The sequence below is a fragment of the Seriola aureovittata genome, chromosome 20 (assembly GCF_021018895.1).
Source record: "Seriola aureovittata isolate HTS-2021-v1 ecotype China chromosome 20, ASM2101889v1, whole genome shotgun sequence".
Taxonomy (NCBI): Eukaryota; Metazoa; Chordata; class Actinopteri; order Carangiformes; family Carangidae; genus Seriola; species Seriola aureovittata.
Genome location: NC_079383.1, coordinates 11,545,348 through 11,572,823, shown reverse-complemented (window position 1 = coordinate 11,572,823; position 27,476 = coordinate 11,545,348). Strand labels below are relative to the sequence as shown.

The 27,476-nt window shown below is 39.7% G+C and overlaps 1 protein-coding gene across 3 annotated transcripts in view; it reads left to right on the top strand.

Moving 5' to 3' along the window:
* The window catches only part of myripb (myosin VIIA and Rab interacting protein b), a 129,546-nt gene that overhangs the window by 12,316 nt on the left and 89,754 nt on the right, over positions 1-27,476 (top strand). For all 3 annotated transcript variants that reach the window (XM_056364655.1, XM_056364654.1, XM_056364653.1), the window contains exon 2: positions 2,949-3,163. In XM_056364655.1, the coding sequence (XP_056220630.1) occupies positions 3,054-3,163 (110 nt within the window). In that variant the 5' untranslated portion in view covers positions 2,949-3,053. The remainder of the gene's footprint in view (positions 1-2,948; positions 3,164-27,476) is intronic.

Below are 27,476 nucleotides of genomic sequence, written 5' to 3'. Positions count from 1 at the left end.
GATCATGTCCTGTTCCTTTTTTCAGGGCGTTGATGATGAGAGTTCATACAGTAACATGCCAGTGGGAATCCTCTGCCATCAACCGGACGACAGTATACACAAGCAGCCCCTTCACCACAATGCAACCTCAGTTGCAATTATCTTGGAGGGAAACATTGTGATGCATGTTGAGAACCTGCCCCAGGCCATGTACATTGTGTTTGGACTCACGTATGCCATTCACCTTGATTACCCAAAATGCATGAGGAACACTTTTTATTTTTTTCCAACAGCTACTGTTAAACTTGGGTAAGACAGATCTAAAACCCAAACTCCAAACCCTCAAAAATCAGCTTGCAATGTGGAGAGGAGGTACACTGTAGAGGCTTATGGGAGAGTAGGGTTCTCCGTACATCCGCTCTTTCCGTATCTGCTCTTTGTTTTTTTTTCTTTGCCCTCCTGTTCTCTCTTTTCATTGTTTCCTTCACGCTCCTCTCTTTTACTTCCATGTTCAATGGACAGATTTCTTATTTGTAAATGTTTAGTTGCCAGTATTTAGCAGGGCTGACTTTTTTTTCCTGGTTTGTGAACCAAATTTTAGGACTGCATGTGAAGTGTAAATGTTAAAATGATAGTGTTTGGCAGGGCTGAGATTTACCTTGTGCCAAGCACATTTGTAGAGGCACAGAAATTGAGGTAAAGACATTTTTTTTCTTTTCATTTCACACTTGAAGCCTATAAGGCGATGGCTTTGTTTTTTCTCTGAAAAAAGATGTATTCAATAAAAAATTGGATACTGGAATGTTGCAGTTGGTTGTATTTTAAATGAGTGATTTAAAGACATATTTTGAGTTTCAGGAGCTAAAAAGGTTTAGTTTGGTCAATTAGAATATGCAATTTAGTTGAATTGGTAATGGAGTAATGTTAACTTAACAAGCTGATTTAAATAAATGGGTGGGGAAGGGTTGTTTAAACTAAGAATATTTAGTTACTGTAACTTTGTTATTAGTACATTCAACTTAAATATTCTATTCCATTCCATTTATGGGCTCGAGTGCATTGAATGTAGTCCACTTCACTTATTCAACTGATGCTTCATTACTTAAAAAATTTAAGGCAACGGGTTACCTTGATTTTTTTAAGTAGGTTCTACTTATCCGGGTTTACAGTGTGTTGTTGCACTTCTTTACCTGATCTCCTTGCACTTATTGAATAGATGTAGCAATTAGTTCTTACACCAAGGTCTCTTAGAGGCACTGAAGCATAGGGTCATTCCTCACTTGTAAGTTGCTTTGGATAAAAGTGTCTGTTAAATGAGTAAATGTAACTGTAAGAGAGAAATAAAGGCTGGCTGTCTTCTTTTGATCTTGTAAGGCTGACTTGAATATCCTTCATGCCGTGCAGCCCGTACAGCAGTTTGACAACCGTACTGAGAGCTTGTATATTTTTTTAAACTGAACTCATTTGGAAAAATGATAGCCCATCGTCCTCTGCCCCACACCACCACTTCATTACAGACTGCACTTGCCCCTCTTACCTGCCCTGCAGGTTTCACTGTTGAATCATTTAATCAGAATTTCAATAATGAATGACAAGAGAATATTATTTGTATAAATGAGATTTGTTTATGGTTTATTGCAACCAATTATTCTTGTATATATTTGATCCCCTTCTTGTTTCTCAAAAATAGAGGAAGAGCAACCTTAGACAGATACAAATGTGTAATTTGAATGTCTACGATCTGGAAAATAAAGCTACTTTACACTGCAATTTGTGGCAATGCTGAAATGTATTGCATTATGCTCAGACTTGTTTCTAATTTCCTCTTTTTTTTGCCACTAGGTGCTAACCTGCTACTAGTGCTCCCCTTCATCTAGCGCAATCATCAAGTCAGTTTGTCCAGGCACCATCATTGTACTTTGTGTTTGGTGCTAATTATGAATAGTTAACATGCAAAACTAATATGGTGACCATTACAGTGTGTCTGCTAAGCACCAGTATGTTAACATTGTCATTGTAAGCATGCTAACACATTAAATTAAGATGGTGAACATCAGCAAGTTTGTATTGTCATAGGGAGCATCTTAGCATGTTTACGTTATTATTGGCTCATAGGTAGTGTGTTAGAATGCTGACATTAGCATTAGCTCAAAACATTAGCTAAATAGAGCCTCACAAAGGCACTAGCATGGCTGTCGACTCATATAGTATTGTTTATATATCACCAGAAAAGGGCACGTCTCTAAAAACAGATTGAACAGGAAACTAATCATTATAACCTTCATTATGGTAGAATTAAATGCAGGGCTGTTGTATTAGACTTCAATCACATTTTAAAGATCATGTTTTTAGCAAAGAAATAGCCAGAAGGCACCCTACAAATATCAGAACATTTTGAATCTATTTACTCTGACAGGACAGCACAAGTAACATTTTTACAAGTTCAGTTTATTTCCTCCTTCCGGGGCTTGTTCAAGTATCAAATTAGCAATGACCTGAAACAGTAAAAGGAAAAAATCTTTGCAGGCACTACACTTTTGGTTTGGAAACAAGCCCTCATCCAATTTTCAGCCGCTCGGATATGGAGGTTCATGCTGCAGGCAGGCAACTGCATGGCGCCACAATATATTTTGTCAAGTCATAAAAGCAAACATTGCAGCATTATTTGCATGGTGAAATAATGCCTTTCAGTGTACCTTTTTATGTTGGATCTCAAGTCTAATGGGCTTGCTGCCGTGAAAATGTGAATGTTCATTATATTATAAGCTGCTCCAGAGACCTATTGATGTAATTTCTCGGCTAATAGAGGTTGATGAAAGTCATAGATTACTGAATGTCAGGTGTATGAGAGCTCTTTCAGACATACTGACGAGTGAAGTGTCAGACCTACTAATGTTTAGCTCAAAAGGAGTGAATTGATTCTACAAAACCACATGCTGAAATTTCTCTATCTGTGTCTCATTCTCCAGGGTTTTCCCAGCCTCGGCCCCCAGAGCAGCAGAGCCCGTGCCTCTCCTGCTCCTCCTGTCTTGGACCACCAGCAGCAGAAGCTCAGTGTGGTGAGGCCGGGAACAATGGGTCGGAAACTGGACCTGTCGGGCCTGACGGATGACGAGGCGGACCACGTCTTGAAAGTGGTCCAGCGGGACATGAAGCTGCGAAAGAAGGAGGAGGAGAGGCTGAGGTGAGATGGGATTACCCTGCCAGCACTTTTTTCTTATACTTTCACACATTTGACACACATGGTGATTTGAGAGGAGATGATGACATTTGCCTGTGAGCAGAAATGACCAGATATAGTGGTGTGCAGCTGGCTCAGCTGTCAGAGGCACCTACCATGTATTGCCAGTGTTGTTCAGGGTTCAAATAAATCTCCTGCATGAATATTTTATTACTTGAAGTGATCTAATAAAGCTAAATGATCTAATAAAGCAAAGACCTGTCAAGCTTTGGATTTCTCCACACGCCAAAACAGTGTGTATGGGGTTATAGGGCAGTGTGCACCTGAATGGCGAGCACACAGAAAAGGCTGGCAATTAGCCAGTGAATTTGTGACTCATGACTAAAAACATGTCTTGTTAGGTCACAGGGACCTTTGACCTTTGCCCACCAAATCCTAATCAGTTCATTTTCGAGTCCAGGTGAATGTTTGTGCCAGATGTAATGAAATTCTCTCTGGGTGTTCCTGATATATGGCATTCACAAGAAAGCAAGGTCACCGTGACCTTGGACTTTGACCTTTGACCTCGAAAATCTAGTCAGTTCATCTTTGTTTCCAATTGAATGTTTTGCCAAATATAATCAAATTCCCTCAACGTGGTCTTGAGATATCTCATTCAAGAGGCCAAAAGTGAATTTTGTGAGGTAACTGTGACCTTGACCTTGGACCACCAAAATCTTATCAGATTGTCAATTATTTGCCTGCGCCAAATTTGAAGAAATGCTCTCAAGGCGTTACTGAGATATCGCGTTCATGAGATTGGGACAGACGGACGGACAAACCGAAAACACAATTCCCCAGGCCCTGACTGTCGCTGGCGCTGAGGCATAACAAAACATCTGCAAGCATTAAAAAGTCAGCTGATGGAGTTTACAGAGCCAACTCACTGAATTTTAGAGTTAGAATTATCTTGCCAGTCATTCTAGCAACAAATCCAGCAATGATTATAATGACATCTCCATGGATTTGTAGTCAAGATTTCAGTGAGCCAAAACACTCCTGTCTGTAATAAGTTTATTTATACTATAGGCTCTGGTTGCCATTTATAATTCATAATATTCCATTTATTTATAAGAGCTTGGACCGGAATTCCGTTGTTGTGACATCTGATTGAAAGACGGAAGCATCTAAATTAAGCTGTTATGCAAGTTTGAGCTGCAGTGAATTCATGGTTTATTACGACAAGCTCTGACGCTGTAAAGAGGAAGATGCTTGTCTTGTGTTTTCAGCTTGTGGGCTGTCAGGTCTGTAGGGTTCAGCTGGGCCAGGCCTCAGGGCTCTGCTCCAGTGTCACAGCTTCTTACTTAACATGCGACAAGTGCTGGCTCATTCCTCCTCCTCACCTCCTGTCCTTCACTCCCTCCATCCCACCCTCCCTGCCCCTGTCACAGCCCACAGTTTGGCTGTGACAGGCCACCATGGGGGTTTGGCCATCAAAATTAGTGGTGATCAGCATCTCTGCCTTGTGTTGTTTGAGCAGGACATCAGGGGGATTTTTTTGTATTAAAGCTCCAGTGTATCTAATGGCACAAAATCCAAAGTATGTTTTTAAGTGTGGTTGTACCCTATAATTTTGTAAACGCAAGTATGCTCCTCTGTGTACTTACCAGGCCCCCGCATCAGTTATTTTGTTGTGAAGTTTGATGTCTTTCTTCAGATTTGAATGGTGATCCTCAGTGGTTTTGTGTTCTTGAGTGGATGCCATGAGTGATTAGGCTGCTTTACTTCGAGCGCAAAACATCTTAGCTGTACTCTGAGGACCATAACAAAGTTGCTTCACGAAGCGGAAAGCAGCCATTGGTCTGTAATGCTTAAAAGTAGACTTATTTTCCCAGAATCAGTTTTCGAAACAAAGACGGTGTATTCCCAAATTACTGGGCTGTAAAATGTTCTCCCACCAAGCTGTCATGAATGATCAAAAAGAAATTTATGCCTCTCAGGCTGTTGTTACTGCTGTTTACCGCAGAAAGATGAGCAGATTAATGTTGATGTAATCACAACAGTTCTTCATAAAACCAATCATGTTCCTAATTTACAGCCTTTTCAAGCTTTTATGTCTTATTAGATGCTTTAAAGGCAAAGTTTCCAAAGCAGATATTAGATGATGCAAACTGAAGTGATGTGCAAGCTGATGTTTTATTTGATGTTCTTACTGTTACTGTTAGATTTCATTTGCTTGAGGAACTATGAGTTTCCTTAGCATCAGTGTTTGTCACACTTCTGCTTTCTCACTATTCTGCTTTTGCAATTTATTCAACGATAGAAGAAGTAATCTAATCCTGTTACTAAGTATATATAACAGACACTCAAGTACAAGTTCTGCCTCCTAAATTTTACTTGAGCAATAACTTTAAAAGTAACAAACCCCAGTGAGAATATGACCGGTTAAATCAAGTGGGATTTGTGTATAAAATTTTTATCTGCATCACTTGTGACTCTGGAAAATTATGATGGCCATTTAAAAAAAAAAAAGTATTTTCTGATATTTACAGACCATAGGATTATAATTATTTGTAATTAAGAGAACATTTTGATTGGCACATTAATCAATAATGACGTTAGAAGTTGAGTTGAACTTTCCATCAGTTTTTTTTTTTTTTTAAAGTATATTTTTTTGGGGCTTTTATGCCTTTAATGGACAGCACAGTGGAGAGTGACAGGAAACGGGGAGGCAGAGAGAGGGGGAATGACATGCAGTGAAAGGCCGTCCGATGCGGGAATCGAACCGGGGCCGACTGCAGCGAGGACTGTAGCCTCTACACATGGGGCGCCTGCTTAAACCACTACGCTACACGACGCCCCTCCATCAGTTTTTTTAAAGTATCAGAAACTTAAATAAAATTTTTGTAAGTATTCCTATAACCACTTGGCAACTATGAACCAATACACTGTGTTTTAACTAATGACGCTTTCCTAGTGGAAGAGCAGTGTATGCCTGTTCCATCTCTGATGTTATAACCTCATTTAATTCCCTTGCATTCAAATGGATCACTGGACTAATAAGCTCAAGTGCATGAGATTCACTTGGAGATTTGAAGTAGTACCAAGTACTTGGTACTACTTAATATTCTTACTCCATTTCATCTTCAGAATAAGGACATGTCCTCGGTCAGTTTCAGGCTTCCTGTGAATTCTTTTCTTTTGTTTGCGTCATTCACATTTTTCTAATGTAGCTGATCAAAGGGAGAGTGTTTGTGTGACATTATGCAATGCAGCTCGTTAGGACAGCTCAGAAGAGAAGAAACTTGCTTACCTCTCAGCTTACACTGCTCAGCCACAATTGGTCACGTTACAGAAAGAAAAAGTGAAAAACCCATTCGCCTTTCACATGAAATGCAAAGTACTTCACAGTTTAAAATATATGAATAGGAATATGAAGGATGTTTACAGCAGATGGTAGTGGAGCTTTTCAGCAGGTAGCGCTCTCCCTATGAGGTTTTCTCGTCTATGCATGGCTGACATTTGTTTTTCTTCCCTGATTGAAGTCAGCCCTGCAGAGTTGTAAATTAACCTGTTGAAGGATTCATGGGATAATTTATAAGCCTCAGCTGGCACTTTAAATGCTCCATTTTAATTTTACCCCATGCTGAATAATAATAAATATTGAAACACTTAACTGATATTACCTTCTGTCTCATAAATAATGCAATAAATATTTAAATAAAATGATGCACATAGCTATGAGCCTTGTTAAGGACAATCTGTTTATTTTTTTTGTAGTTCACCTAAAGTTTTAATGAGGGCAACTGCAGCTTGTTTATGATGTCTCTACACTTTAATGCTTCTATCACTGTGTGAGGGACATTTTATCGCTATGCTGTATATTATTATTATTATTATTATTATTATTATTATTATATAAACTTTACAACAAAAATGAAACATGACATTTGAAAGATCAATATTCCTCCATAAGAACATGCATTAACGGGGCAATACAGGTTTAAAGGCTTTAGTGGTGTTTGAATTTTCTTTTAGAGATTTGGATTTTGCATGATTAGACTGGTACAGTATTATGTAGTATTTGGATAGTTGGCTGGCCTGTCTGGAGCTGTTTTTAATTAGTCTGATCTGATGTATCAGATGGTCCTCTTTGGCCACTAGCGATGAGCTACCTGATTTTGCTGCTCATCTTCCATGTTTTTACTGGGTCTTTTAATTTGACATTTAGTCTATTTTTTTTTACTTTTATGCTGATAACACACCGCTGTACTCTAACCTAAATGATTCCTCTGTTCTATGGGAGACCAGAAGTTATACACTTTTTTAATTAAATGATGAAAAGCATAACAATGCCTTTATTATTGGCCATAAAGCATTTAAAAGACACTGCAGCAGGGATCTTTAGCCTATAACGTCAAATGTTAATATAAGAATATAATTGATATATTTGGTTCTTCTCAATTTTCCTCGTATTAAAATGCCTTGCATATCATTGATGCACCAACAGAGGTGTTTTCACATATGTTCCCCGAATAACCCTCCTCTTAGGTGTGGGTGTGTAAAGGCTGAGCTCGACTTTCACCTTTGAGGGCTCCTATCAAGCAAACATGTATGTAATCAGTGTAGATTTGTATGTTTCCTATTAAAATAAAAAATATAATTAAAAAAATAACAAATAACTAGTAAAATAAATCTGCACTGCAAATTTTTTATGATGCAATTAACACATTTATTAGGTGTCAAAAATACACAGAATCAATTTTGCTGAAAAACGATGACAGTAAACATACATTTCTTCATTGTTATGTCCATGTTCACACTTGGGGCATCTCATCTTTGGATGTCTCAAAAGTTTGGCTTAAAAAATAATGAAACTGTGCATGAGCTCTCTTTTCCCCTAAAGTTGGAACAGCACCTTTTTTCACTAGTAGTTCATCAGATTTTACAGACTGAAGTGTTGGCTCTGTTCGTTATGTTTTGTCTTGATCAGTTCTCCTTTGTTGTTTTCATTCGTCCCTGTTATTATCCTGCATGTTTGATGTTTTCTCCTAATGGCTTTAACTGTGAAGCACTTTTTGGAATATAAAAATCAATCTTTAGGAACTTTAGTAACTCTTTGCACCCATGTTTGTTTTGCAACTGAAGGGTGAGAGTATGATTCAGCCAATTAGAGAGGGTGAACAGCTCAACCTCTGGCCTCCACTGTCTCAGTGGCCATCCAGCTGGAGAGGCTCATTATGAAGCAGCAGGAAGCTCAGGGGAGCACAAGCGTGGGTCTACTTAACAAACAGCACAAGCACTCCCAGGGGAAACAGACAGGGAAATGCTCATAGACAGAAATAGCTACCCACCATTGCCTCTTTGTGAGCAGTGACAAGATGGCTGGAGCTCCAGCTACTGGTGGCTCTTATGGGTAATTTGCTTTCAGTGTTAGGAAGGATTCCCTTTACACATGTGTCTGGCAAATCCTTGTATGGATAAGCCAATTACTGTACCTGTAAAGCTCACTCCAAAACTCATGTCAGTTGCTGCTGTGACAAGTATATCCTTCGTATAAAAGGCCAAGCTTCCTTGTGAGTGTTGAATAAGGCAAAAAAAATTAAATAATAATGATTTGGACACCGAACAATGCTCCATGGTTAAGTCTCAATTATTTGGGAGGCTGTGGGCCGGTACACTCGGTAGTCATTCTTTCTCTATTGTAATCTTTCTCTTTCTTTGTAAGTGGAGTAATTCCTGCCCAAGAATGCAGCTCTGCCTCCTGTAACAATTGTACCCGATTATCAGAGGGTGATATATTGCATCAGCTGTTTTAATTTGTCAGTAAAATATGAATGTTTTGCAAATAAAGTTGTGATGTTGTGTTCAGACAAGTGAGGCCGAGCACTAACCACAGACATCTTTTTTAGATGTTATAGCTTTAATCAAACCATTTGCATCTGTTTTATCATAAGACTGACTTGTACATAGTGTTTGAATCTGTACGCTATTTATTTTATCAGTTTTCTCCAGTGGGTCTAATTTGTCTCATGCATTCAAAGGCTTCAGCTTTTTTCTTTCTTTTTCCTTATGTCATTTCTTGTTTATTTAAGCCAGTGAAATGTGACAGTGGCAGGCAGGTACAGGGAGCAGGAGTCACACCAGGAGGCCAGGATCTTTTTGAAAGAAGGTGGCAGAGGATGTCACTCTGTCAGGAACGGAGCTGACCTCTATTTCCCTCCTGTATTTATCCTCTTGCTTTTCTGTCTGGAGACACACGCACAGAGCTAGCAAGAGGGCGACTTAAAAAAAAAAAAAAAGGATGATTTTTGAGCTGAGGTAAAAGTCAATCAGGTTCTGCTTTGGCCCAAATGGCTCTTTATTCACGGCGATCGATAAATTGGTGTAATTGAATTTCAGAGCAGAAGCAGTCGGAGGATATTGCCCTTTGTTGCAGGGCTGTCCCTTTGGGCTGCACTGCCATCGTCTTTATTAAAGCAGCGATAAATGGGGACAGATCAACCTCCACTTTCAGGTCTAAGGTTATGTCAGGCCGAAGGTCATGTCCTTTCATAGTGTCAGCTCAGATTTCAGCTTAGGGCTTCATTTATTGAACAAATACAGTCAGCAGACAACTGTAGAATGTTTTATAATCTATTGTGTTTTGGTTCGATGATGTGTTTCTTCAGTGAGGCCGGTTTCCCAGACTAGTGAACTAATGACCCCAACTTTTCTCTGAGGGGAAAATCCAGAAATCATGTAACTAGTCCAGTGCAGCTTTATGGGTGTTGAATAGCTCCATTGTTTTAAACAGACATGTATTATTCCTTTCTTCACAGTGTCTAAGGTGTTTATTCTGTGCCATAATCCAGTGTCGGTCGGGTCCTATGTTAACATGTGATGTTCCTTCACATGAAACAGGCCAAAGCTGCAGGGATGTAATGTGCAACTTCACTTACACAGAAGACCTTTACCATAAAACAGCTTTGTATGGCTAATTGCCTCACCTCCCTCCCATCTTTAGCATGAATGTATCTTTATGTCAGGGAGAACAGGTCTGGATGGAGTTAACTTCAGTCTGCCTGTTGTTGTGGCAGTTGTGATCTCTTGGCTGCGGTTCTGTTTTGGTGGGGATTAGATGCGTGGTGTGTTTGGTGTGGGTTATTTGTCTGAGTCATGTTGATGTGGATTGTTTTTGATGTGGAAGTGCTGTGTATGTACACACTGATCTCATCAGCACTGAGTGTGTACGTGTGTTTGTGCACAGTGAGCAGGAAGGACAAATCTTTCTGACCTTTTTTTCTGTAGCCACATTGGAAGGTGTAGTACCAGTATTGTGAGTCATCACATTTCATGGTCTGCCAGGGATAACATTATAATCGATACAGTACCCATAATACCCATTTACGCTCGCAGTGTGTAAATGGGTATTATGGGTACATAACAGCTGCTCGGCTAATTCTGCTTTATTTTTAAATCTTGTTTAGTTGTTTCGACTTTTGTTTAAAAAAAAAAAAAAAAAACGAGGAAAACCTTCATAAAGAGTTTTATGTGAAAGCCTACAGCACTGGATAGATGTTTTTATTATTTCATCAGAGCTGCTGTATGACTGTTGTGACATGACTTTGATACATGTGATGTTTTAATAATATCATCCTCTCCTGTGAGACAGGACCGAGTATTCTGGTGAACAGGAAGGTGAACTGATTTATAAAGGTCAAAGTAAATAACCAGCAACAGGAAATGTTTATTTGAAGTTGTTGGCATGTTTATAATAAATTATATTTCAAATGAAAAAATAAAGAAGGAAGGGGGAGGCCCTTCTACTCCCTTCGCTGTTTTGAAATGAGGATTTGAAATCAAATGGAAACAGAGTGAGTTTCCTTGCTGACTTGTGATCAGTGCGGTTATGCTTTAATTTGCTTTCATGTGTTCAGGGCTGTTGAGGTGATCTGTACAGCTGCCACAGACTGTGTGATTTCTAATTAGTTTTTAATATGGCCCTTAGTAGATTATATTTGATATAATTAAACTTAATTAGCAGACAGAAATATAGCCCCCCTGACCATGGTAATTATACATGGGCATGCTTACGCATACTGTGTTCAGTGTGTCAGTCTCTCTCTCTCTCTCTCTCTCTCTCTCTCTCTCTCTCTCTCTCTCTCTCTCTCTCTCTCTCTCTCTCTCTCACACACACACACATCTGAGGTGCAGTAGCTCTTAGTAAAAATGCATTTCTTACAGGAAGGAGCTAAACATCATAACTCCTAAAGTTCAAACATATTTTTTACCACCCATGTATGAAATATATGTTCTATATGAAACAGTTTAGCAGTGAAGCAAAGTGTAAGTAAACTAAGCCTCTCGAGTGTTGGAATAATATATCTGATTAAATACTTATTTTAGTGGTGTAGCATTGGTTTATTATTGGTTTATGGATGCTGTTGCAAATTGAGTTTCCACTTTATAGCCAACATAATCAAATTCAAGATACATTTTAAGATCATTTAGGCGACATAATATATGTAAATGTGTTATATTAAATCTAACTCGTGGGGAGTCTGCACCAACTGTACCAAGCTTGTAAGTCCTGTGGATAATTTGTCACACAACCCACTTTCACTTGGGCATAAAACGAGGTTTGCTCCTCAAAATCCCTAAAAACAAACGTGTGTATTGTGTGAACACATCAGTTTGTGTGTGCCTTTGACTCTCCCCCGAGCGAGGCGTCCTGAACATACGGTGCTTTACAGCGTCTGATGGAGGAAGATTCTGATTTCCCCTGAGTGTGACAAATCAGCAGCTGCACAGCGCCGCCCGTCCTCTGGAGCTGCTGAGCCCACGGGATCGGCTGATGAGATAGTGAAAAATAATCCACCCTAGCTACTTGTGGCACAGTCGCTTTCATAGCTCATACACCGCTTTAGCGTTTCCAGCTGACTGATTAGATAGGGTTCTCCTCAGTAACCTTGCCTGCGTGAATGTGTAAGTGGCATTTTAGTCTTTGCTCACTGAGGGTCAAATTGAGGTGAACGGATCACTGCTTAACCTTGTCTTCCTCCAGATGAACCTGTGTACATTTCCACCTAGATAAAGTCTGGAGTTATCGTCAGGAAGATGACGACAGACTCAGAGAAATCATCTGAGCTGGTACTTTTGCATCTGTCCAGGTCTGCAGTGATTTCTTTTGCTGCTGGCCAAATGTTAAGTGCTGTTTTGAGTTAGAGGAAAATAGTTGGTTGGGACAGGAAGATTGTTTTATCTCACCCCCTACCTCCTGAATCTATCTAGTTTACCTCTCCTGCCTTTTTCTATCTACTCAATGTCAACGTCTGCAGTTTCCTCTCCTTTTTCCATTCAGTTGTCATGTCCTACCTTTATAGATCCTCATTAGCAGTAGCCCGGTTGTGTTGAGATTGAGGTCAGTATTGGATGAGCTGCTCTCCATCCAGGGGAGGTGAGTGATGCTTGGCAAAGCAGCAGGAAGACTTTCCTTTGTCTGAATAATTGCCGCACTTTTCTCGCCCAGTCTCGCTCGTCATTATTGCCCAGGCCAAGAGACACAAGACTCATTCATTACGTTGGCCTTATCTTCCTGTGTGATATTGAAGTGAATGAACTTTGCCAGCCGTGTTAATTTGAAGGGTTTGTGCTGCATGCAGGGGTTTGGCAGCAAGGCACGGTTCAAGTGCTTAGGCACAGTCAGTTACCCACAGCCTCAGAGAGGGACTGTCTTTGCAGGAGAAAGTGAAGGATCTTCTGTGGGATTACAGTATGGGGGGGGGGGGGGGGCAGAAAGTACACTCTGTACAGGTGCAGTCAGGCTCATTACAGAAAATGAATCCTCCTCTTCCTTTTGTATCACCGGTGCACTGTGGAGTTCTTTAAACCTCTCTGTATTCAGGTAATATTCTGTCTCTGTTCCAGTTGTCTTGTTCTTCCACTCAGGTGTGTTTTCTGTCGTCATTCACTCCAAACATTTCAGTATGGTAACGCTGAGGAAGGGGGTGCCTCGTGGGGAAGGAGAACATGGAAAAACTTTGCATGTAGCTGTATCAAGAGTTTTAAGATATTTGTTTTTATTAGCAAATAGCCTGTGTGTGTGTGTGTGTGTGTGGGGGGGGTGGGGGTGGGGTTCATATTACTCTCACTTTTTCATTACCTCCACCAAGGTTATGTTTTCAGCCATGTCTGTTGATTTCTCAGCAAAAGGATTTGCGCTGAACTTGATGGAGGGATGGGGCATGGGCAAATTTGGAGCAGATCAAGATTGTTTACTTTGAATTTGAATTTTTTTCTCTGTAACTGCTGAATGTTGTTTGTCATTGGCTTTGGTGTATTGTCATCAATAAAAAGTTGTATATTTACAATTTTTTTAATCAGCTTTTTAGGAATATTTTGGGCATAGAATGAGGATTTGTTAGTTGGCAGAAAAGTAATTTTTCAAGCAAAAATGCTAAACATTTGTTGGTTTCAGCTTCTCAAATGTGAGGATTTGCTACTTTTCAAATGGAATATCTTTTGCATTTTTTAATGCAATCTTTTTTTTTTTTGACAATTCACAGACTTTCACAGCCTAGAATGTATTTGTAAATTTGTTTATTTAACTCCTAGCTGCCGCCTTATGAAAATTAATTAGAATGCAAAGAAAGAATAAAGAATTTGACCTCCCCAGTTAGATTTGCTTTACGTTTGCGATATGTGTCGTATGTAAGTGTGCTGCAGATTTGAACAGATTAAGAGGCATTGTCCTTACTAACGGGGCTTACTAGTGTGCCTCAGTCTGTGGAGCAATTAACTAGAAAATGCTTCATTCCCAGTGAAGGCTCTTGAACTACGCAATGCATCAGCTGAGGATTGTTGACAGCAGAGGTAATTTGTTTATATCACATCACATCATCAGTGTTGGAGCAGCAGAGAGATTCTGCAAAATGCTAGTGTTAGTAACACGTCCTGTCCCGTTGAGCTTTCCCATAGTCCTGTGCTCTAGCCACTGAATTGCTCCGGCATCTTTAACCCTAAACTTTAATTTATGAAATGACTCCACGTACTGTATATAAGACGGAGAGGCTCACTTGTAGTAGTGGTTAGCAGTTGTCATGAAAGGGCCAACAGATGAAGCTGAGGGTGGGGCAGGGGGATGTTTTGCCTCATATTAAAGACTGCTCTGGTTTATTTTGGACTGCCATCGATCCTCATTTACTTTTCTGCTGGATCTAGTGTGTGTGTGTGTGTGTGTGTGTGTGTGTGTGTGTGTGTGTGTGTGTGTGTGTGTCTGTGCTGTCAGTTGGCTCTCCTGTCTTCTTTTGAGGTAATGGGCAGAATCCAAATCTCCCTCAGGACTGTTCCTGTACTCCATCAGTCAACACAACACAATGACTGACACACACTTTGACACACTCCTTTTCTTTTCTTTTCTTTTTTTCACTCTCTCGTCTTTCTCTGTCTCTGCCTGTGTCCCTCTTCCACTTGTTTACTTGTCATAAAGTAGAGAAGTGTATCTGTGTGTTTCAGTCAATATTGTCATGGCAGCACTGTGTGTTTGTATCTGTATCCATCCCCCCTTCTGCATTTGCAGGTCGAGGTGATGGCCTTATGTAGCTTATATTAAAACACAGTACTTACAGAAAGAACCTCACGACACACATCCAATTAAAAGAAAAGCCACTTGATTTTCTGCTTTTTTCTCACCCTCATAAGGATTATGAACCATACTTAAATTGCCTCTTAAAACATTTTTATGATTTAGTCTTGCTTTTATGTACAGTTATGGGTTTTGATCCTGCCCACTTTTAATCTGCTTTTTAATTTTATGCATCTTGTAATTCCTGTTTTACTATTAACCTTTGCTTGTGCTTATTTTTAACTCCTTGTGTGTTTCACAGTTCTAGTTTTATAAGCCATCCTGTAAAGAACTTTATGAAAAAGTGCTTTTAGAATAGAAGTGCTCTATGTTCTTATGATGATGCAACTTATGTCGGTGATAATGAGAATTATTATTATTTTTTTTTTTTATTCTTTTGAAATCTTTTATATACAATGACTAAAAAATAATGGGCTCCTTTTAACTGCACATTTTAGAGTAAATGTAATATAAACCATTTAGTTGCATCACCCACTGAAGAGCTGGCTGTCTCTCTTCTGTCTTCTTGCCCATAATTCCTTTTGAAAGAACTCAGAAAACCTAATGAGTCTCTTGGTATTTGTTAACTCTTCAAACGTGTGTGTGTGTGTGTGTGTGTGTGTGTGTGTGTGTGTGTGTGTGTGTGTGTGTGTGTGTGTGTGTGTGTGTTAACTCTTCAAACGTGTGTGTGTGTGTGTGTGTGTGTGTGTGTGTGTGTGTGTGTGTGCGCGCCAGTTTTCTTGGAGCCCGACTGAAACGGTCCCTGTGAAAACTAAACAACTCTCCCTACACTTCTCATGACCCTTCAACCACAATCAGAATAAATACAGAGAAGGACATACCAGATCATTGCTACCTCCAGTTTATCCAAATTAAAGATGTCTAAAGCAAAGTGTTATTGTTAGAAACTTTACTAACCACTGTCTTTCCCTCTAATCAAAGTAAAAATCCTTTAAACTTCAAGAAAAGTTATCTGAAATACACTGGAATCTGGATTTAAAGATCTATTTGTTATATGAACAATCATATCTGAGGCATTCAATGACATTCAGTAAACCAGACATTCATTGCCGTATAGTAAACAACATACAGTTTGACTTCAGTTTGCCAGACATGCATAAAGACTTTATCCATGACTTGTAATCAAAACAAGCCGATAATGACAGTATAATGCCGTCCAAAGGATCTACATCACCACCATTAAGCATTACTGGGGTCTGAGGTGAGAGGAGGAGGCGCCAACCTTTATGGCACAATATGATAGGTTAAGTCAGTCAATATTATCTCGTTAATGAGATATGTTTAAAGCATACATTAGATAAATGCATTGACTTTGTATTTCAACAGAGAAGTTGAGGGTTTCCCGCTTCATTTAGAGAAGGAATGAAGTTTCTTTACATTTTTCACTCTGATTGAAGGTGATTTAAACCTTCTACAATCTGTTCAAATTTCTGCTTTAAACCTTCATTGCAATTACCTCCTGGTTTGTTTGAATACCTATAATTTTTCTGAACATGCTCACTCACTCTCTATTGTTTCCTCATTTTGCGGGGTGCCACTCTGCCACCGGTGGCCGTTTTTCAAGTAGTGTGTGTGTTTCCCAGGGGAACCATCGCTGGTCGAGTGACTGGTTTCTGGAAATTATGAGTCACAGCCGGGGCTGTGGTTGGCTCGCCCTCCTCTGTTTAATGACTGCAGGAGTCGTGTCTTCTGATAAAACTGTTGGTTTGGTAATAAACCAGCAGGCTGAACACAGATCCTCCTTTTTCAAGTGTTTGCCGATGGTGGATTGTTGGAAGTCAAATTTTAGAACCTTTTAACCTTTAGCCCAGATTAGGTTTTACAATAAGGTTTTATTGTAAAGAAAGAATTTATATCATGTAACTACATACAGCATTTAATTGTTATGGAGACACTCTATCTAGATTTCACCTCTGACAGTCACTTTACTAGTCATGGGAAGGACTAAAGAGGCTCAAGCAGTTGGTTTCACTTGAGCATTGTGTTGTTAGTAGCAACCACTACTGGCATGGTTCCAAAGCAGTCACACGCTCGGTTCAGCGACCGCATCTTTCGGAGGATTACATTTTACGAAGGTGCCTACTTTTTTCCACATTTTGTTACGTTGCAGTTTAATGCTAAAAACTTTGAATTCATGTTTTCCCTCATCAATCTACGCTCAATACCCCATCATGACAAAGAGAAAACAGAATTTTAGACTTTTCTGTTCTGTGCCTAAACATACACAGGAGTCCAAAAGTCTGACGCCAATGAAATTGCATTATGGGAAGTGTATGATCCAGCATTTTTGGAGCCGTCTTTGTCTTTTTGATCTCCCTGCACTTATTGAATAGATGTAGTACTTATTACCTACGCCAAGGTCTCCTACGCACTGAAGCTTTAGTGAAGTCCATCACTCATAAATCACTTGAGATAAAAGCGTCTGCCAAATGAGTAAATGTGAATGCAAATGTCATAAAACAATAACAAACAATATCTTGACTGATCCGAGCCTTTTTTCTTTTTATTCATCTGTGTCTTTCAAGGCCCCAAATTCTGTGGAAGTAAAATCCTAAATCATTGTGCTCACCAGTGCTTGACTAAACACAAATCTAGGAGCTCTTACCCGCCACTCTGTAGCTAATATGTACAGTTTGACTTATATGTTATGGAGATCATTTTAGATAGGATTTCCTGCTTTTTATATCTCTGGAGAATAGGATTTCAACCTGCTTCATGTCTTTTACGCTGCTAAATCTAGTCAGACATTTCTCACTCTAAATCCGGTTCTCAATGTTCGGACGTATTCTCTCGTTCACCTGCAGATCTGATGCAATGTATATGCTTTTTAGCAGTCAGCTGCAAAATATAGACTTCCTCTGAGCTTTTCCACTCTGCCGTCTGTCTGAAACTGTCACTACAGGACAGGAAATAAGCTTCAGCTGAAATGTGAAGTCTGTGATGTGATGTGTGGATTATTGAGGAAGAATGGTGGCGACTGCAACGACGGGCAGGAGGAGGGATGGACGGTGAAGAGTTGGGGGGAGAGAGAGAGAAAGAGAGATAGTATGGTAGAGAGAGGACGGACAGGAGAGAGGAGGAAAGACAAACTGTTGGTGGATGTTTTTCATCCACCCTTGATGAGACACAGGAGATGCAGATGCTGTGAGCGCAGCCCCATTAGCTGAGGCTGCTGCTGGTTTGTTACAGCAGCTGTGTTTGTACGACAGAGGAGAAGAGTTGCTGATCAAATTTATACTTTATATGTGTGTTATTTTGTGTGTTTTTTTTTTTGTGTGTGTGTATGTGTGTGTTTGCATAAGCACATGTGTATTAGCATCTTGGAAGGGCTCAGGGAAATGTATATGGTTTTCATCTTCTGCCTGATATCAAAATGAAGACGTACGAGTAGCATTTATCTCTAACTATGATTAAGTGCACAGTGTGAAGTTCTTTACTGGAAGCATATTGCATTAGATATAGCTGCTGCTGTTTTATCATAATGTCTTCACATACTTGTGGTGATTGATTATGGAGGACTGATTAGGAGTCGCCTCCTGCTGTATAATTTATTGAGATTGTGTTTTAGGAATGCAGCTCTGGTGGCCTGGTTGCAGAAACCCAGTTGAAAGAAAAAGTGTCTGCTGTCGTCCTCTGCTGTCATAATCCATCCGGACGCCTCTCCTTCTCTCTCTTTTTTTTTTTGGGAGCAGTGGGATGTAGCAATGTGGCAAAATACCACAGTAAAGAGCTCATACAGCAGCTGGGCTTCTTTCGGGATGACCACCATTGCACGCTTCTGGTTTTGTCACCTGATCACTGTGTTTTCCTCTCTTCCCTCCTGCTTCTCTATAAGCAACTTTCCCTGTCTGTTTTCACTCTTTCCATCTCTCTCGTTGATGATGGTGGTTTTGGCAGGACTGCTAATACCTTCCCCTGACATATATTCCATTTTTACAGGCTGAGTACCTTGTATTGAAGCCGGTCCAATATCTCTCACTTTCACCTCTGTAGTCCATCACTCCCCTTGTAGTGTTCGGCCATCGTAAACACTTGGGGCTGTGCAGTATATCATAGGGTATGTGGATTAAGCCGGGGGTGCTCTGCACATCTCCTGGTACACATGACTTCAGCGCTGGATCCCTGCAAGCTCTACATCTGCAATTACAGTTGTGGCCAGGTGAAGGAAAGCAGGGGTGTAGTCGAGGACATCTGGAGACATGTGGACTACATATACAGACTTCTCTTTTTCATTTAGGGAAACCCAACGTCTGTAATTGCAATCGAATATATAGCAAGCCTGATTTTATTATTATCATTCCTGTGAGACTGTATAGGGTGAGCAGGAGTCAAATTGACTCTGTCGATTCCTTCTGTTTTATTGGAGACTGATTGTGTTTTATGGCTGTGTCCTCTGCATTGAGGGTTTTGCACAGCTGCACTGCTCAGTTGCCAGGTTGTGAGAAGCTAACCCAAATATGTTAATGGGGCTCTGCCGCTGCTCGCCGAGGGGGTTGCCAGGCGCGACCACGAGCCGGATTGTGAAAATATAATAGCAAAGAATATGTTCTGTAAGTGGGTTTATGATCTGAAAAAAAAGAAAACATGCAATAATAGCATACAGTTCAGTGTGTAAGTATTCAGACAATCTTGTTTGGTCTCTGACTCCAGCACATTTGAGAGGAAACAATGTGTACAAGTGCTGACTTTCAGCTTTATTTTGAGGGTGTTTACATCCCCATCCTATGAACTGTAAAGAAATAGTAGCCCTTTTTATGTATACGTCCTAAAGGTATAAAGCACTGCTCCTACTGTTCACCCAATATAGATGTGAACACCCCCAAACACCCTTAAAGCTGAGAGTCAGCACTTTAAAGCCATTGTTTCTGTTGAAATCCAGCATGCTGGAGTATAGCCAAAACAATGAAAAACATATCACTGTCATAATACTTGTAGAGTATACTGTTGGCAGTATGGTCAGTGAAAAGTGGCCTATTTGTGTGGAACAAAACATTTTTTTCCCCTCATTTTTAAAGTTTCCTTGATTAAGGAACAGTGAGTAGGAAAGTTAACTCCTCTAAACAATTTAAAATTCTCTCTTCAAACCCTCTCTTCTGAGTGCAGTCTTGGAAAATGACCTTCTCTGGTGGGCCCATAGGGAGCACTGTTGTTCATGTTGTCAGGGCTGGCCTGGACAGTTTTCACATGGCTGCACTTTGTTGGTCCGACTGGCTGACCACAGGCCTCAGCCCAGACTGAGTGACACGCCACACTTCTGCCAGTCTCTTTTTTAAACCGCAGTCTCAAATCAGATTAAATAAAAAAAAAAATATATATATATATATATTCAAGGCTAATGAAGTCCAAGTCTGTCCCCAGAAGAAAATGCTGTCAAGATTTGATGTCAAAACAATTCAAATAGTTAAGTTATATGAGGAAAAAGTTGCTGTTGTCAACATTGTAAATGCACTGAAAAAAGGTTCAGTTTTTGCTGATTTTCCTCCCCCTTTTCTCTTTCGCATTGTCACTTCCTTGAGATTAAAGGTCAACAAATGTGTCATTCTAGACCTTTATCATTTCTCTATGAGAGAACTGTTTATAGGTTATATCGTCATTTTAATGTTATCTGTAATTAATAATATATTACAGTTTTTCTCAGTCGCTTTGGTTCGTTTCTCAGATCAGAATTGAAATTCTCAAAACTACTTGTTCAATCTTCACATCATTGTGTCACTTGTGCACATCAAGAAAGCAGTTTCTCATTTCTTGCAAATGCTTTGGTTCATCATGCAAATGATTATGTACAATTCTCTGCTGTTTCCTACATTATAAGTTGCTTATGTCATGTTGATCAAAATGTATTATAATGGGTCTCTGTGAATAGTCTCACCCCCCACAACATTTAGGCATTAGTTCATCCCATAAGTCTTTACATGCAAAATGGTTGAACAAGTTGTCATAATATGTCAAACATATCTCTATACATTTCCATTAGACTTATTTTTCTAAATCTGTCCTGAATTGGTAAATTGCTCCCGGGTGAATCTTGACTTTCTCTAACGAAGGGAAATGTGTGAAGCATTTGATCAACAAATGATCAACCAGTTTTCTGAAATAGCTCAAAGGTGCATCTCATGAACCAACTGGCAAGTATATATATATATATATATAATATATATATATATATAATATATATATATATATATATACATTGTAACATTGTGTTGTGCTCCGGCTATATATATATATAATATATATATATATATATATATATAGCCGGAGCACAACACAATGTTACAATGTTTGACAATGGAAGGACAAGGAATTGGACAGGGTCAACAGCCAGAGAGAAGAAGAAGAGGAAGAGGAGTGAGGCCGGTGTCGGAGGAGTTGGGAGGCAAAACAGAGGAAGAGGCAGACGAGGCCTTTCTGTATCGCAATGACATGGTCTGTCAACAAATTACAGTACAAACAGTAAAAGCGTAAATGTGAATCTTGTCCAGTCTCTTGCAATCAATACACTAAGGTGTAACTTACAATTTACAATAAGTGTCATCAAAACTTTAGCCATAGTTTACATCAGAACATCCCTCCAGAGTAAACTGTTATATTGACAACACGACTAAGCAATTTGACTGTCTTATCCGTACACAATAACACAAGGACTTTTCATCTGATGGCAGTGACATGTTCATTGACACAGATATTTACTTTTGAGAGATGAACTAAGGATTTTGAGCAAGAGACTGGCTTTTGCAGGTAATCCATGGTGTTTTGCTATTTGTACGAATTGTTTTGAGAAATTCACTTACTGTTTTGCAAATTTCGAAGATGATTCGAGAAATGTACCAAAGCGATTGAGAAAAACTGTAATTACAGCTTTTGATGAGTTTTCTTCACTGCTTTTAGTGCCCTCCTCTGGAGTCAGGTGTCATTGCACATTTGAGTGTCCTCCAGTGCCCTGTTTTTCTCCACTTGGCCTAATTAGCTTGATGTTTGTTCATGTCTTGGGTTATTTTGTGATTATACTATTTTACTGGAAGGCTGGTTAATAGCCCATGCTATCAGTGTTGTGTCAAAAATGCATCTGTACATTGTGATTAGGCTTTAGTGGGGCTTTTAAAAGCATATTTTTGGGAATTTCAACTGAGATGTCACCCTGAAAAATGAAATAACTCTGTTTATAATCTTTGCAATACTCAACACTGTGTGTGTGTGTGTGTGTGTGTGTGTGTGTGTGTGTGTGTGTGTGTGTGTGTGTGTGTGTGTGTGTGTGTGTGTGTGTGTGTGTGTGTGTGTGTGTGTTAGGGGAGGCTTCCTGTGGATATTGTCCATGTGGAAGCTAATAATGCCTCCCTACTTTCATTTCCTATCTCTCCTGAGGATGGACAGATGCACAGGCATACACGTACACATACACATACACTCTGTTGCAAGGATATTTTTTCTAAAATCAAACAGGCTCAAAGTTTCTCCTGGTTGCATGCAGTTTTTGATCATGTGAGTTTGAGTCTGGGCGTGTGTGTGTTCTTGCTGAAAGCCGACAACAGAAAGGCGGATTCTTAAATCTGTAAGGAATTTCAGTTTTGTGCTGGAAAGATTGAATTAGAAATGCTCTTACAATAACGCTAACACATTAAAGCATTTCAATCCCATTTGTGTGTAAAGACAAACTCTAGCAGACATCCAGTCAAACTTGACCATGTTTTTACTTGCGCCCAGCTATCACAGCACAGACAGACTGTATTGGTTTTGCTCAAACGCAAAGCGGCAGTGAGTCGTATCTCTGAGCTGTACAGGATGATCGTAATAATTAGCCGGCCGAAAGAAGACACCCATATAACATAGCTCCAGACGACAGCATAGCTCGAAATAGCCAGTCATTGCCTGAGTACTTGAGCAGGCAGCACACCGCAGAAAGAGTTGACAGAGGAAGAGAGCAGGGAGGATGTGGGTGAGGAGGATTGGTGGAGGAGGAAGAGAGCAATAATTAGCTGAGCTTGTCATTCTAGTGATTAAACACTGATTTAGCAGCGTGCTCAGTGGGTGCGTGGAGTTAAATTGGCTGTACTGCTGTTAGCGGCGATGTGACATGTGAGGCCTGGGTCACTGCACTGCAATGCAGCAGGATTCCCTCCATGTAGGTCTCACTCTTGTTTATTTATGCGCCAGAAGTAATGTGAACACACAGGACCAGTTCGCTCCTGAGAACTGATCCCTTTGGTGCTGCTGGTTTTTCCCCATTGTTTCTATCAAGAGCTGTACTACACCTCAGTTTGTTTGTTTTTTATGATGATGAACAAGTTTCATTAATGCTGCTGAAGGAGTTTTTGTTTTTCTGTGTAATCTTCAAAATGAAAGATGAATTTGCTCTACTCTCATACTGTAAGTGTATGGGTTTATACCTGTAGGCTGAACACTCCAATAAATAACGTGCCTATGTGATGGTTATTAGCAATATTATCCTTCTCTACATACCCAACCTTGTCTGATATTGAAAAAAAAAAGGCAGCCTTTCATAATGTTCACATTAATAACTACTGACATTTAACTCTGTGTCATTGTATCCTTGAATAAATGTACAACTTTGAAACAATAGCTTTTATTCAAGCACAGCCACGTTGATGAATATTACAAGAGGGCAATAAATCAACTGTTCTCCTTATTTTCTCTTACAGGGATGTTTAATTTCCTCCTAATTGTGAGGAAAATCCCCTGATTTTATTTTATGCATTGCTCTCACCGGACAAATCACAGGGTTACTGTTAAGCTTAGATGAAGCAAATATTGTCCTGTCATCCTGGTGCATTTAGGAGCACTGAATTCTTTCCCTTATGGCCAGATGCATCTCCTCTCTGTCTGTTAGTCTGTTAGGCTTCTTGTTGTAGGCGGCACAGTATCACTAATGGCAGATTTTGCTATTTAATGAGAAGCCCAGTGCACTCAGCAAGCCTCGTGAGACATCATTTATGATGAATGCCAATGAAAACAAAAATGATATCCACAAAAATAAATAGCAGATGCTAGTGGGAGGGATGGATTTTAACATCTTCTGATATAAAGAGCAGGGGATGTTGTGATTTTGGTAGAATTTAATTAGTAGTCAGATGTGTTTAAATCAGCACTAATCCATGTTTTTATATCACTTATAATGATAAATCCATGGATAATTATCACCTGGCTTAACTATGCAGTGTTTTAGTGTCTCTCAGCTCATTGTTTTGGATTTGGATTTGGGAGGCCACAAATGGGAAATTCTCTTCGATAACAACATTAGAAGGTGATAGTATATCAGTTATGGCCAGAAAATGCCAGTTTCTCCTGGAGATTCTTTTTACAGGATAGACCCGAGTAGAAGGAAAGGTGGTATGTTTCTTTAAGCGCTGCTTTTTTGTTTTTTTTTGGTCTCCACTCAGCAGGTTTCAGACATCGATTGTGTCTTGCGGGCTGGTTTATGCAATTCGTCATGGAAAATTGTGCTTACAGCAGTGACACTTATTCACCACTTGAATTTCTTGTTGATGATCTTTTACTTCTAGTTTGCTTTTAGACCTCTGAACAACTAATGCAGAAATAATGATACTACTCCTCGTTTGTAGAACTGCTTTTTAAAATAGTGCGAGTACTATAAAACCAATACCAGAATCAAATGTATAAATATAAATAAAGACATGCATCATTAATAAATAATATTACATAATGACAGGTAAATATCAAGTAGGATCAAATCTGTTAAAAGGAAATGATGTAAAATCTGTGAAAATGTTTTTCATTTTTATTTTACCTCTTGCAAAGCCTGAGGGTCCCTGCAGCAGAGGCCTAGATATTATTTAATAAATTATGAATCGTGGTCTTGTTTCTGGTTAGTCTCTACATGACATGAGGACTGTTGAAGTTGTAATTTTATCATGCCAGTTCCCAAGGTAACACCAAGCAAAGTTATAACTTCCACCTGAAGGAAATCTTGCTGTAGAGGATCAGATAGCTGGGCTGCACTGTAATTTATGGCCCCACTTTGTATTGGCAACTACACCACCTGATGTTGTAGCAGCAATAATTATCCCGACCCCCCAGTTCAAGGTGGATATATTTATGAAGTCATTTTAATAAGAAATGTGGTTTACAGAACATTCAAGTGATTTACTGAACAGTCAAGGGTATAACACTCTCAAAAATGAGAAAAACAAACTTTGTGCAGCTGAAGACATGATGCTGCAGCACTGACTGTTAAACACTGACTGGTATTTATATGAAGGGATACTGATTTGCCTTGTGCTTGTGCAAAAATATCAGAGGACATAATGTGATGTGTACAGATTAAATGCATAATAAAGTTGTCCAGCCACTCTAATAGACTCATGACACTCCGATATTTGTCCACCCTCTCTGCCCTTCCACTTCACCTCGCTCCTTCCTTATCTCTCTTTGCACCTGTTAGAGTCTGAGTTGTCCTCTGAAATCATTTCCCTAAATTATAGTCATATTTTACGACCTCACTTTGGGTTAACTGCTGATACTTTATTGTTTTGTACTTTCTGGTAGCTGCAGTGGCACAAATTGTGTTTACCACAAGCTCCTGTGGGCCTCACATACCCTGCCATACATCCATAGTGACTTACATTGGGATAGCTATGTTACATCCTTTATTGCAGCCTGGGGATATTGTAAGCTGCAGTACAATGTAATGTTATAGCTTTATTGATACTTTGTCAAAATGTCAAGGAGGTGTGATATGTTTCTAGCAAACTTCCGTATAAATATTTCGCATTCTGTTCTTTTGAATGTACATGTAAATATGTATTTCTATATGTAAATATTAAAGGAATAATTTGACATTGTAGGAAATATGTATAATCACCCCCGGCTGTAGTTTTATACCGAGTAGACAAAATATGATCCCACTAGCAATGCATGGTTAAGGAAAAGATACACATTTTGGGAAATATGATGATGATAATATGGTAAATGATTTATATTTGGTAAATATGAAGTTCTGCAGCTGGTTATCTTAGCATAAAGACTGGTAATGGGAAAAAAGCTAGCCTGGCTCGGTCCAATGGAAACAACACCACAACACTCGTTTAACATCAAACCTACATTTATATCTGGTTGATTTGTTTGTTGTTGCTGCCATTCCTGTTGAATACAGTTTCATAGTGTCTTTTATAGCTCTTGAAAAGCTTTGTCAGCTTTGGGAAATTTTCTAAATAGTGGTTTGAAAATTACATACATCCTGTTTTGAATGATACAGTGAGAGTGCTCAGTGCTTTTGGAGCTTGAGCCATACTAGGGTCTAAGTCAGGATGTCTCAGCCTCTACTGCTTTGGTGCTAAGTGTTGATGCTAAGCTAAGCTAAGCTAATTGGCTGCTTGGGGTAGCTTCATATTTAGCATACAGACATCATTGGTTTTGATCTTCTCATATAACTCTCAACAAGAAAGTGAATAAGTACATTTCCCAGAATGTCAAACTATTGTTTCCCTGTCAATCCAATAAAGACAACTGTTGCAATGGCCCTCGTTGGTTTGGTGAGAATAAATTTGGACCTGACAGTTTTGGTGTAGAGGTGTGAGGGGTGTGAGGGCTCAGAGGTGACGGTAGAGAGGGTTACGGGGGCTATTAGGCCTGCAGCTCTGTGTGAATCGAACTGTGTGGGACACAAGTGTAGCTACAGTAGCAGCAGGATGCAGCAGTGATTCATAGAGTAATAACAGCCCACCACTATGCAGAGTTTCAGGCCTACAGAACGTTTGTGTGTAGGACTGTGTGTGTGTGTGTGTGTGTGTGTGTGTGTGTGTGTGTGTGTGTGTGTGTGTGTGTGTGTGTGTGTGTGTGTGTGTGTGTGTGTGTGTGTGTGTGTGTGTGTGGAAAGATCCATGAGACAGAATGAAAATGATATTGAGTGAGGAATACAGAGAGGGCAGATTGGAAATTAGGGGAAAATCCTGGATACATCAGTGCAAGACCAGAGTAGGGAGAAAATCCAAGTCAGTGTGTGTGTTTGTGTGTGTGTGTGCTTGTGTGTGTGTGTGTGTGTAAATTTTAAGAGCGTAATCTTTAATTACCCTCACTTCATCTCCAACTCTTACCTCTGCCACCTTGTCAGTCATTTCCTGTTGCCATAACGACAGTGGCACCTGCTAATGAGATTGGCTTCGTTTCCATGTGTCAGGAGATTTAGGATTAAGATTCATCAGCATGGCCGACACGTATGAACACATAATGCATTTTTTCCCTTTACTGCATTACCAGTCCAAATGAAGTCTCCCTGCCCTGCGTCACATCCACCACATTTGTAACCACGATTATCTCAAACAATGGACACACTATCCTCCAGATACTTGACAGAGAATTTTGCAGTAGTCTCACATTGAAATTACTTGTTGGATTTTTCTGTCTTCTCGTCAGCCTGAAATTATACTTTGACATGCTCATACCCAGCAAGGTATCATTACACAGCAGCTAAGCCTGTCTTAATATAGGGATTAATGTCTAGATAAGGATTTGTTCAGCATTAAGCCGCAGTGCATGGATGCTCATCTCTGCATGTTATCCCCACTACGTGTGCACATGTCTGCTGATACACAAACAGATGTACACAGATGCACATATGAGGTGGTGTTTAAGACAAAGGTTGTGTGTTGGGGGAGGGTATACGTTAAAGCATTAAAACATTACTTCCTTTGTCGAAATCCAGATGTGAATCCTCAAATGTAGGCTAAGTGATACACT